General features: G+C 37.9%; 1 protein-coding gene across 4 annotated transcripts in view; it reads left to right on the top strand.

Annotated features, from left to right (window-relative positions):
• CLHC1 (clathrin heavy chain linker domain containing 1) overlaps positions 1 to 3,755 on the top strand; it is a 62,170-nt gene extending 58,415 nt beyond the window's left edge. For all 4 annotated transcript variants that reach the window (XM_055123109.1, XM_004609212.2, XM_055123110.1 and 1 more), the window contains 2 exons: positions 850 to 1,029; positions 3,488 to 3,755. In XM_055123109.1, the coding sequence (XP_054979084.1) occupies positions 850 to 1,029; positions 3,488 to 3,684 (377 nt within the window). In that variant the 3' untranslated portion in view covers positions 3,685 to 3,755. The remainder of the gene's footprint in view (positions 1 to 849; positions 1,030 to 3,487) is intronic.
• Positions 3,756 to 12,690: the final 8,935 nt, after the last annotated feature.

Here is a 12,690-nt window from a genome sequence, read left to right as displayed (position 1 = left end):
AAGTTAAAACAATCAGGGGCTGGAGATGTGGCTCAGTGGTAGAGCACTGACTTCACATGTGAGACCCTGGATTCAATTCCTGACACTACCAAAGCAAAACAGAAATAAAAAAAAAAGAATTTAGGACATTAATTTAAATTCTGAATTTAAGAATATATATGATAATTGTAGCTTTAAATTGCCTTAATGGTTTAAATTAAACCATAGATTAAACTACATGAAATTGCTTTTGAAGAACTGAAAAATGATCAAACATAGATAATTGCATTATGTTTAAGCTCTAGGTACTTGAACTACCTAATGAATTTTTTAATTTTCATTTTTTAGTTTCTAAATATTTGTCATTTTTAGGAAAAATTACTTAGCCTCTACTTTTTCTGTGAAAAGCCAGAAATGAAGACATTATGGATACAGTTGGCCCAAATGCTAGTAATAAGATATAGACAAGTATAATGTAGTATTTAGATGGATGGAATCTTAGAAATTGAAGATAGCTGTTAAGTACTTTTTAGATGTAATAACTGAGATCGAAAAGACTTATTTTTTGGACTGCATTTTTTGTTATACTACAGATCTTTTTTGTTACACTACATTTCTTTTCATGATGGTTCTTGGACAGGTTTTTTTTTTTTTTTGCTATAAGTAGTTTTCCTTTGTGTTTTGCTATGCTGACTTTCTTTTTTAAATTGGGAGATAGTGTTGAGTTGGAGGTGGAGATGTTCATTGAAAGCTTTAAGAAAATTAAACAAAAAGAAGCATTTATTAGTAGGTCTAGACACTAACTTATTTCATTTTTCTAGTTGATGTGTCTTATGATGTTGAAGCTTAGTTTTTCATTTTTGCTTACAGATGACTTGCTGAACCTAATAAAGTTATGTCCCAACACTAAATTAATTCATAGTCTAACCAAAGAATGGAATGGAAAACCACCAGTTTTATCTTTTTCTCTTGCTGTTCTTCATCTGTTCTCTATAGATATGAAAAAAGTTGTGATTAAACTACTTCAAGAAATAAACGAAGGTGAGAAAGGTAAGTAGAGCAGTATGGAAGAAGCAGCAGTGGGTTATTTAGAAAAAGGTTCAGTATTGTTATGTGTAAGTTATTTTCATCTTAACAGTTCCTTCTTGGTAAGGGATAACTTCAGAAATTTATAGTTTTTTGGGTCACACCCAGCGATGCACAGGGGTTCCTCCTGGCTCTGCACTCAGGAATTACTCCTGGCAGTGCTCAGGGGATGCTGGGAATCGAACCCAGGGTGCCGCGTGCAAGGCAAACACCCTACCTGCTGTGCTATTGCTCCAGCCCCAACTTCAGAAATTTATAAATATGAAGTTTATATGTCAGTAGGAGTCTTTTAACAATAAAATATATTTCCTGAGGAAATTATGTGAAAAGAAGGAAATTTTATAAAGTTTAAGGCTTTATATCATAAGACTTTATATCATATTATAAAGTTTAAGGCTCTACATCATAATAGAATAGCAAACATTACTCTTAAAACTATACATATTAGTTGTGTATATATTTAATAAAATATTTATATGTTTTGTTTGATTTTGGGGCTACAACAAGCTGTGCTCAGGGTTTACTCCTGGCTCTGCACTCAGGGATTACTCCTGGTGGGTTTGGGGACCAGATGGGGTGCTAGAGATCAAACTGGGACAGTCAAGTGCAAGGCAAATGCCCTTCCTGCTGCACTATCACTCTGCCCCCTTCATATGTATTTAAATGTTATTTTAGGTATAAAATTTGGCTTTTATTCCTAAAATAATCATATATATAATATATATATATATATATCACTTGCAGTGTGGACCTAATTCAGTAATGGCATCAAGAGTAACTAGTTAGGACCAGAAAGATAGTACAGGCAAGGCTTGATGTGCTTATCTAGTATAAAGCTGATCCCAGTTTGATCCCAGCTCTATATATGGTCCCCTTACCACTGCCAGGGATCAGTCCTGAACACAAAGCCAGGAATAGTCCATGAGCACTGCAGAGTGTAGCCCAAATCCATTCCCTACCCCACACCACTAAGAACAAAATGAATAGCTAATTAGAATAGAGGAGTTGGCCCAGTAGTAGAGTGTGTATGTCTCATATGTGTGAGGCCCTGAGTTCAATCCCTGGCACCACACTCATTCAAATAAATTAGATCTCACTTTCTTTCTTTCTTTTCTCCATTTTAAGGAATTGAGGAGACAACTTGATTTAAAATTATTGCATAGAGGGGCTGGAGCGATAATACAGCATGTAGGATGTTTGCCTTGCACGAAGCCAACTCGGGTTTGATCTCTGGCATCCTGTATGGTCCCCTGAGCACTGCCAGGAATAACTCCTGAGTGCAGAGCCATAAGTAACCCCTGAGCATCACCGAATGTGACTCTAAAAGCCAAAATAACCAAAAAATTATTGCATATTGCATAGGGTTAAAGAATGAGAGTAAATTACATGAAATGAATATATTCAGGAAGATAATTCTATAATTATCACTATAAATATCAATTAAAATATTTAATAAAAAATAAGAATCATGGTAGACATAAAATGATAGTGATGACAGTATTCTAAAATAAATCCTCTTTCATTAAGTATGCAGGTAATAGACAAGAAATGTGTTTTATAAATCAATTATATCTTAATTACAATAGATTTTGATTTTCAGAAATAATTAATATCAGTTTGGGGGATGTTGCTCAGTTAATAGAGCATGTTTGAAGCCCTGGGTTTGATCCTCAGCATACAAAAGAGGGGTCAGAGTCATAGTACAGTGGTTAGAGTGCTTGACTTCCATGTGGTCGACCCGAGTTCAATTTCCAGCACCACATATGGTCTCCTAAGCCCCACCAGGAGTGACTCCTGAGCACAGAATCAGGAGTAAGCACTGAGCACTGCCGAGTATTGCAGAAGAGGAGGAGGAGGGGGAGAAAATAATCATTTTTTTCATAAATAAAATTCTTCTTGGATTTCCTCTAGAAAAATATATGCATAGTAACTTATCATTAAGTGGTTGCTAGTTAAAACAAAAAATGGAAGGTTTTCCTAAAAAGTTTTCAAACTCAGGCTAGCATTACTATAGCATTTTATTAGTGTTTGAAGGAGCATGAAATCTAAGTCTGGTCCTCAGTTATTTGATGGTGTCTAATAATAGATTATTTGTAGATTACTTGAAGAAGGCTGAATCTATATTAGTTGCTTACTGCACTCCTGTTCCTCATAGCACTCAACATCTTACCAAGAAGTAGATGAGTCTGGAGTAGTGACTAATGTGAGAAATAGTGGAGGTTTAAGAAGGAGAGGAACCAATGTTTGAATACTTAGCATGCTTTTAACAAGAATTCCACATTAAACTTATAGGACTCAAATATGTGAATCAGGCTAATAAGTAACTAAATTGAAATGACATCTTTCTGGTTTTGAAGAATTGCCGAGTGGATTATCAAATGGGAATTAATGCAATATTCTAATTTTGTATTTCTTTCTTTAGCTACAATCGAATGCCTTATGATAAATGATCCATTGTGCTCCATGGAAAGTTGGCAAGAAATTGCAGCTAAGTGTTTACAGAATGGATTTCAAAAATTATCTAATAACATCATAACCATTCTTCGTTCTCAGGCTGGAGTGTCAGAGATTTCTAAAGAGGATGATACAGTCAACTTAATGGATCATGTGTTTTGGTAGTTCTCTACCTTAACCAGTTGGGGGCACTTATACAACATTTTATGTATGTTGGCTGGAGACACTGATCTTGATGTTATTAATATAAATACAGTAATAAAATTATTTGCTATGAAATTTAGATTTGTGTCCTTAGGGTGGATACCAAGGAATAGAATCTCTGGGACTGGGAGTTCCATATGTAACTTTTGGAGAAATCACCATACTGTTTTCCTTTAGGAAACAGACTACCGTTTCACCAACAGGGACTCAGAGTTGTTTTTACTGCATCCCTGAGAGTGCTGGTTGTTTTCAAACTTTATGATATAAGCCATTCTCATTGGTGTGAGGTGATGCTTCATTGAAAATACAAATATTATTAAGGATTTGTATTTTCCTTGATAATAAGTGGCCATGAACATTTTTTCATATGCCTATTGGCCATCTGTATGTCTCCTTTGAGCAAGTGTCTGTTCGTCTTTCTCCATTTTCTGTTAGTTATCTGCTTTGTTATTGAGTTTTGACAGAACTTTATATATTTTGGATATCAGCCTTTTGTTCGATGTATGATATGTTAACATTTTCTCCTAGTCAGTAGTGGTTTTGGCCAGGGGTTGGGGGGGGGGGCGGCGTGGAGAGGGTGAAGTTGCAGGGGTCCGCAGCATACAGCGCAAGTACCTTAACCCTGGGGAATGGAGAGATGGTACAGTAAGATGCTGTCTTGCAAGCATTTGACCCTGGTTCAATCCCTAGTACTGCATATGGTCCCCCAAGGCCCACCAGGAGTAATTCTTAACTGCAGAGGCAGGAATAAACAGAGCACTGCTGCCAGTGAAAAAACTCCTTCACCCCCGTACTCTGGTCCTTCCCATTTGGTGTCTTTCAATTTTAGCCATTGTTTTTTTACAATGAAGAAACTTGATAGTTATTGTAGTCCCATTTGTTTATTTCTCCCCCTTCCCTTTTTTTATTGGCCAATGTGGTTGGATCATTGAGAAGTTTTCTGAGATAGATCTATCATGGTGAGTTCTGCTTATTTTCTTCATTGTATTTTATGGGTTTGAATCTGATTCTGAGGTCTTTGATCCATTTTGAATTAAATCTTGTGTTTGATATGAGTCTAGTTTCATTTATTTTTGCATGCAGCTGAGCCAGTTTTCCAAGCACCATTTATTGGCATGCCTTGTTCCAGTTTATGCGCCCAGTGAATCTGTCATGAAGTAACTGACCATGAATTGGAGGATTTAATCTCTGGTCACTCAATTGTCCCATTGGTCTGAGAGTCTGCCTTTATTCTAATACCACACAGTTTTGTTTAATATATGTTATAATGTAGTTTAAAGTCAGGGAATGCAGTGCTCCAATCATTCTCTTCCTAGAATTGCTTTGGCCATATGGGGAGTTTATGGCTCTGTACAAATTTTAGCAGCATTTGTTTTATCTCATTTTTTTTCTGATAAAGTCTTTATTTAGGCAGTGTGATTTACAAAAGTGCCCAATACAGAGTTTCAGGAATGCAGTTTACCAACACCAGTCCTACCCCAGCGTCAGCTTCCCTCCACCAGTGTCCCCAGGTCTCTTCCCTCCCCCCTCCTCACCCCCAGTCTGCTTCCCAAACAGGCACATTTTAGAGATTGATCATTGTGTTTTGTCAGTATGTCTTATATAGAGGAACAATCAGTTTTTGTTTTTGTTTTTCATAGAAACATACCTGAAATACCTGTGGATATCTAAAGTATGTTTACGAAGTAATTTTGGATTATTTTATGTGTATGTATAAGTGAGTTCTGTCTCATAGACAGGTATGATATTGAAACTATTTAGTGATCAGTATGCAATGGAACTAATTACATAACTGGCAGCCAACTAGTTAGAACAACTTTTAGCCCTTATGCCACACCAGAGCATACCAACTGAATGGCACCTTTGATTATGGAGTATGGTAAAAATGGATTGTTATTAGTTAGACTAGGGACAAAAAGCATACTTTTCACGTACTAAATTTAAATCAAATATATCTTTTATTTTAGAATAGAAATATTATGAACTAGGAATTATAGACTTATAAAAATTGGGTTTTAGCTATATATATATGTTTTTTGTTAAATATGAGCAGTTATACCTCTCCTAAAGGTATAACTTGTGAGAACTAGTCACATGTATGTATAGTGTAAGTAAGTAACAGTCACTCTATGCAGTGTGTTCTAGAAACATATAGTTCTGTACTTGGCTTGTAACTACTATCTCCCAAATATCTTTCCATTTATCTGATAATTCTTCTTTGGAAATATTTTTATTATATTAGCAATAGATTAAGTTTAGGGTTGCTTGATTTATAAATTTAGAAGGAGTACTAACTGAGTTTTCAATTTTTCCACATATGACTAATGGTAATACTAGGTAATTTAAGTTCAGTTTTCTAAAACTTAATTTTTTTAAAGAAACACACACATAATTTTAAAGGAATATAATTTACAAGGCTTATATTGCCTAATATGATTTCTAGCATTACATTAGCTGTGCTTTTTAAAAAGAAAATTTGAAGGATGTGGAAAGTGGGGCATGAGGATTCTTTAGCAATATTGATTATTTTTTTTAATTGAATCACAGTGAAATACACAGATACAAAGATATTCATGATTGGGCTTAAGTCATACAATGTTCCAACACCCACCCTTTCACCAGTGTACATTTCCCACCACCAATCTCCCCAGTTTCCCTCCCACCAGGCCTTCCCACTCCCTCAGTCTGCCTCTATGGCAGTTTTTCTCTTTCTTTCTCTTCTTTTAGACATTATGGTTTGCAATACAGATACAGAGCGGTTATCATGTTTGTTCCTTTACCTAGTTTCAACACACAGTTCTTTTTAAAAATTTTTTTAGTTGAATCACCCTGAGATACAGTTACAAACTTTCATGTTTGAGTTTCAGTTATATTCAGTCAATTTCCCCCATATTCTCTCTACTTTGGGGCATTATAGCTTGCAATATAGATACTGAGAAGCTATCATGTTTGGTCCTTTATCTGCTTTCAGCACACATCTCCCATCCCAAACGATCCCTACAACCATCATTGACTTAGTGATCCCTTCTCTATTCCAGCTGTCTTCTCCCCCAGCTCATGAGGCACGCTTCCAACTATGGAGCAATATTTCTGGCCCTTGTGTCTACTGTCCTTGGTTGTCAGTCTCATATTATGTTATTTTATATTCCACAAATGAGTGCAGTCATTCTATGACTGCCCCTCTCTTTCTGACTCATTTTACTTAGCATGATACTCTCCATGCCCATCCACTTATAAGCAAATTTCATGACTTCATCTTTACTAACAGTTGCATAATATTCCATTGTGTAAATATATGAAAGTTTCTTTAACCAGTCGTCAGTTCTTGGGAATTCAGGTTGTTTCCAGATTCTGGCTATTGTGAACAGTGCTGCAATGAACATACAGGGGCAGGTATCATTTCTACTGTGCCTTTTTACACCCTTGGAATATATTCCCAGAAGTGGTATTGCTGGGTCAAATGGGAGCTCAATTTCTAGTTTTTGAGGGAGTGTCCACATTGTTTTCCCAAAAGGCTGAACCAGTCGGCATTCCCACCAATAGTGAAAGAACATCCCTTTCTCCCCGCATCTATGCCAACACTGGTTGCTTTTGTCTTTTTGAGTGTGTGCCAGTCTCCGGGTGTGAGGTGGTATCTCATTGTTGTTTTGATTTGCATCTCCCTGATGATTAGTGATGTAGAGCAATTTTTCATGTGCCTTTTGGCCATTCATATTTCTTTTGGGGGAAGCTTCTGTTCATCTCTTCTCCTCAATTTTGATGGTGTTGGAGGTTTTTTTCTTGTACAATTCTACTAGTGTCTTGTATATCCTGGATATTAATCCCTCATCAGATGGGTATTGGGTAAATATTCTTTCCCACTCCGTGGGCTCTCTCTGTATTTTGGTCACTATTTCTTTTGAGGCGCAGAAGCTTCTTTTTTTTCTTTTTTGCTTTTTGGTCACACCTGGTGATGCACAGGAGTTACTCCTGGCTCTGCACTCAGGAATTACTCCTGGTGGTGCTCAGGGGACCATATGGAATGCTGGGAATTGAACCCGGGTCGGCCGCGTGCAAGGCAAATGCCCTACCAGCTGTGCTATCGCTCCAGCCCCCTCTTTTTTTTTTTAAATGAATCACCGTGAGGTATACTTACAGACTTACAAACTTCCGTGTTTACGTTTTGGTCATACAGTGATTGAGTATCCATCCCTTCACTAGTGCCCATTCTTCATCACCGATTATCCCAGTATCCCTCCCACCCACCCCATCCCATAACCCCCCACACTCCACCTCTGTGGCAGGGCATTTCCTTTTGCTCTCACTATCCTTATGGATATTGTGGTTTGCAATAGAGATATTGAATGGTCATCATTCGGTCTATATTCTACTTTCAGCATGCATCTCCCATCCCAAGCAGGCCCTCCAAGCAAGAAACTTCTTCTTTAATGTAGTCCCATTTGTTTATGTTTGTTACCACTTGCGTGATAAGTGGTGTTTCATCCCTAAAGATGTTTTTAGCTTCGATGTCATGGAGAGTTCTGCCTACATTTTCCTCCATGTACTTTATGGATTCAGGTCTGATATTGAGGTCATTAATCCAATTTGATCTGACTTTTGCAGCACACAGTTCCTATCCAGAGTGATCATTTCCAACTATCTTGTCATAGTGGTCCCTTCTCTATCCCAATTGACTTCTCACCCAGCATTTGAGGTAGGCTTCCAACTGTGGACCAATCCTCCTGACCCATGTTTCTACTGTCATTGGGTATTAGTCTCACATTACATTCTTTTTACATCTCACAAATGAGTACAATCATTCTATGTCCGTCCATCTTCTGACTTATTTCACTCAGCATGATACTCTTCGTGTCCATCCATTTATAAGCGAATTTCATCACTTTATTTTTCCTAACAGCTACATAGTATTCCATTGTGTAAATGTACCATGGTTTCTTTAACCTGTTCTCTGTTCTCAGGCACTCAGGTTGTTTTTAGATTCTGTCTATTGTGAATAGTGCTGCAACGAACATAGAAGTGCAGGTGGCATTTCTGATGTGTGTCTTTGGGCCCCTGGGGTATATTCCCAGAAGTGGTATTGGTGGGTCATAATGAAACTCAATTTCTAGCTTTTTGTGGAATGCCTATATTGTTTTCCAAAAAGTCTGAACTAGTCGGAATTCCCACCAACAATGAAGGACAGTCCCTTCCTCCCCATATCCACACCAATACTGGTTGCTTTTGTTCTTTTGGGTATGTGCCAATCTCTGTAGTGTGAGATAATATCTCATTGTTGTTTAGATTTGCATGTCCCTAATGATTAGTGAAGTAGAGAATTTTTTCATGTGTCTTTTGGCCATTTATATTTCTTATTTGAGGACGTTTCTTTACATTTCTTCTCCTGATATTTTGATGGAGTTGGATGTTTTTTTCTTGTGAAGTTCTACCAGTGCCTTATATATCTTGGATATTAACCCCATATCAGACCAAGTAAGTTTTCCCAGTCTGTGAGCTGTCTTTTTGTCTTTGTATCTTGGTCACCATTTCTTTTGAGGTGCAGAAGCTTCTTAGTATAATGTAGTCCCATTTGTTTATCTTTGCTTCCACTTGCTTGGTCAGTGGTGTTTCATTTTTGAAGATGCCTTGAGCTTCACTGTCATGGAGGATTTTGCCCACATTTCCTCCATGTGTCTTATGGATTCAATTCTTATATTGAGGTCTTTAATCCATTTTGATCTGACTTATGTCTCAAGAAAGAGATCTGAGTTCATTTTTATTTATTAATTTTTTTGCTTTTTGGGTCACAACTGGAAATGCACAGGGGTTACTCCAGGCTCTGCACTCAGGAATTACCCCTGGCTGTGCTCAGGACACCATATGGGATGCTGGAATCGAACTTGTGTTGGCTGCATGCAAGGCAAATGCCCTACCTGCTATGCTATCACTTTAGCCCCTGAGTACATTTCTGTTTGTGTAGCTGCCCAGTTTTCCCAGCACCACTTGTTGAAGAGGATTTCCTTGTTCCACTTCATATTTCTTGCTCCTTTATCAAAGATTAGGTGATCATGTATTTGAGGTCAGCTTTAGGATACTTAACTCTATTCCATTGATCTGCAGGTTTGTCTTTATTCTAATACCATGCTGTTTTAATTACTACCGCTTTGTAATACAGTTTGAAGTATGCCTCCCATCTTCTTTTTACCAAGGATTTCTTTAGCTGTTTGGGGGAGTTTATTGTTCCATATGAATTTCGGGAGTGTTTGATCTAGTTAATATTCTTTATGTGCCAAATGACTGGCATGCTGGGGTGTCAAACTCTGGTCAGGTTTGTGCAAAGCAAGTGCCCTGCCTCCTGTTTTATATATATCCAATCCCAGCACACTGATCTTGAATGTGCCTTCTCTCCTCCTTTTGTCTTTTGGTATTGACTAGTTGGACTGGGAATGTTTCATGTTCTGGATTTGGATTTGTCTGAATATTTCTTCCTCTCTTTGTTTTTGTGTTATTGGGAATTGAATTCAGGATAGAATGCAAGGTATAGATTATCTTTGAGTTCCATCTTCAGACCTGCCAAATTATGTCACTGTGTTATTTAACTTATTATTTTAGTTCCTATCTATCCTATAAATGAAAGTTAACTCTAAAGATTGACTAGATTTAGTTTTGCAATTTTGGGCAATAATACTTTACAAATAATGCTGAATATTTGACATCCCTTCCTGTGGCCTGAAGCAAAACAAACAAAAAATGCTTCTATATAATCAGGGTTCCAATAGTCAGCTAGCTTTCCTGCTTACTGTGCTCACTTTTTAAAATTTTTTAAATTTTTAATGAATCACCATGAGATAGAGTTATAGACTTACAAACTTTCATGATTACGTTTTCAGTCATACAATGATCAAGTACCTATTCCACCACCAGTGCCTGTTCTCCACCACCAATGTTCACAGTAATCCTCCTGCCTCCCCCACCCCATCCCCCGCCCCCCCCTGTGGCAGGCACAGTCCCTTTTACTCTCTCTCTCTCTCTCTCTCTCTCTCTCTCTCTCTCTCTCTCTCTCTCTTTCTCTCTCCCCTTTTGGGTGTTATGGTTTGCAATACAGATAGTAAGTGGCCATCATGTTTGGTCTATAGTCCACTTTCAGCATGCATCTCCCTTCCCGAGTGAGCCCTCCAAGCATCTTCACTTAGTGTTTCCTTCTCCATCCCAGCTGCCTTTTTCCCCAGCATGTGAGGCTGGCTTCCAAGCCATGGAACAATCCGCCTGGCCCTTAGTTTTATTATCCTTGGGTGTTAAACTCCCATATTGTTTACTTTATATTCCACAAATGAGTGCAGTCATTCTATGTCTGTCCCTCTCTCTCTGACTCATTTCACTTATTTCACTTAGCACTCTCCATGTTGATCCACTTCTATGCAAATTTCATGATTTCATCTTTCCTAACAGCTGAATGGTGTATATGCAGCTGTGTATATTCCATTGTGTATATGTATATTTCCATAAGTACCAAAGTTTCTTTAACCAGTCGTCTGTTCTCGGGTACTCAGGTTTTTTTTTCCAGATTCTGGCCATTGTAAGTAGTGCTGCAATAAACATACAAGTGTAGATGTCATTTTGACTATTTTTTTACATCTCCAGGACAGATTCCCAGAAATGGCATTGCTGGGTCAAATAGGAGCTCAATTTCTAGTTTTTTGAGAAACATGTGTTCACTTTTTATTTTGTTGAATGTCTTTCATTTGACTCCTTTCTGTTGCTCTTGTAAGGGACTTAAGCAAGCTTAGCTGAATTACCCAGTAAAAATTTATCAGCTCCCAGTTCTGGAGTCTGAGATAAGTATAACATAGGGAGTGTTCTTTCTGAAATCTAAGACCCCTCTCTGAATTGTAGGTGTCCATATTCTCTCTGCTATTCTGTTAATCTCTTGTATGTCTTTGTGTTCAGAATTCCTTTTCTTATAAGTGTTACAGTCATTAGGGCCCACTCTATATATCTTCTTTCAACCTGATTACTGCCATAAAGAATTTGTCTTCAAATTAGGTCACATTCTGAGGGTTATACAGGAATTTTAGAAGATCACAATTCAATTTTTTTTTTTTTTTGCTTTTTGGGTCACACTTGGCAATGCACAGGGGTTAGTCCTGGCTCTGCACTCAGGAGTCATCCCTGGCAGTGCTCAGGGGACCATATGGGATGCTGGGAATCGAACCTGGGTCGGTTGCGTTGCGAGGCAAACACCCTACCCACTGTGCTATTGCTCCAGCCCCACAATTCAGTCTTTAACACTTATCATTAACAATAATATCCAAACCAAATAGCACTGCGTACATAATAAATGTCTTTTTTTTTTTTTTTGCTTTTTGGGTCACACCTGGCAATGCACAGGGGTTACTCCTGGCTCTGCACTCAGGAATTACCCCTGGCTGTGCTCAGGGGACCATATGGGATACTGGGATTTGAACCCGGGTCGGCCTTGTGCAAGGCAAACGCCCTACCCGCTGTGCTATCTCTCCAGCCCCATAATAAATGTTCTTTAAGTAGTGTTTGAATGAATAAAATAACAGGTTGGACTCACTTCCTTTTATATTTTCTTTTCTTTTTTTTTAATTTTTATTGAATCACCATGTGGAAAGTTACAAAGTTCTCAGGTTTATGTCTCAGTTATACAATATTCAAACACCCATCCATTCACCAGTGCCCATATTCCACCACCAAAAACCTCAGTATACCCCCTTCCCCTCTCCCCCACCCCCAACTGTATAACTGATGAATTTCACTTCATTTTCTCTTTACCTTGATTACGTTCCATATTTCAACACAAAACTCACTATTGTTGTTGTAGTTTCCCCCCAAGAAAGACAGCCCTACTACCAAGGAAGCATTTCATAATTAGTTTTCCATTAAAAGATTGTATGTTTTCAGTTTTTAGAAAAGGTCATGAGGCCGCATTAGCGGCCTCGCGGTTCAGAGTTGTCCCAGTCCCGCATC

The sequence above is a fragment of the Sorex araneus genome, chromosome X (genome assembly GCF_027595985.1).
Source record: "Sorex araneus isolate mSorAra2 chromosome X, mSorAra2.pri, whole genome shotgun sequence".
Lineage (NCBI taxonomy): Eukaryota > Metazoa > Chordata > Mammalia > Eulipotyphla > Soricidae > Sorex > Sorex araneus.
Note: the sequence above shows the minus strand (reverse complement) of the source record. Positions and strands in the feature narration are given on the sequence as shown.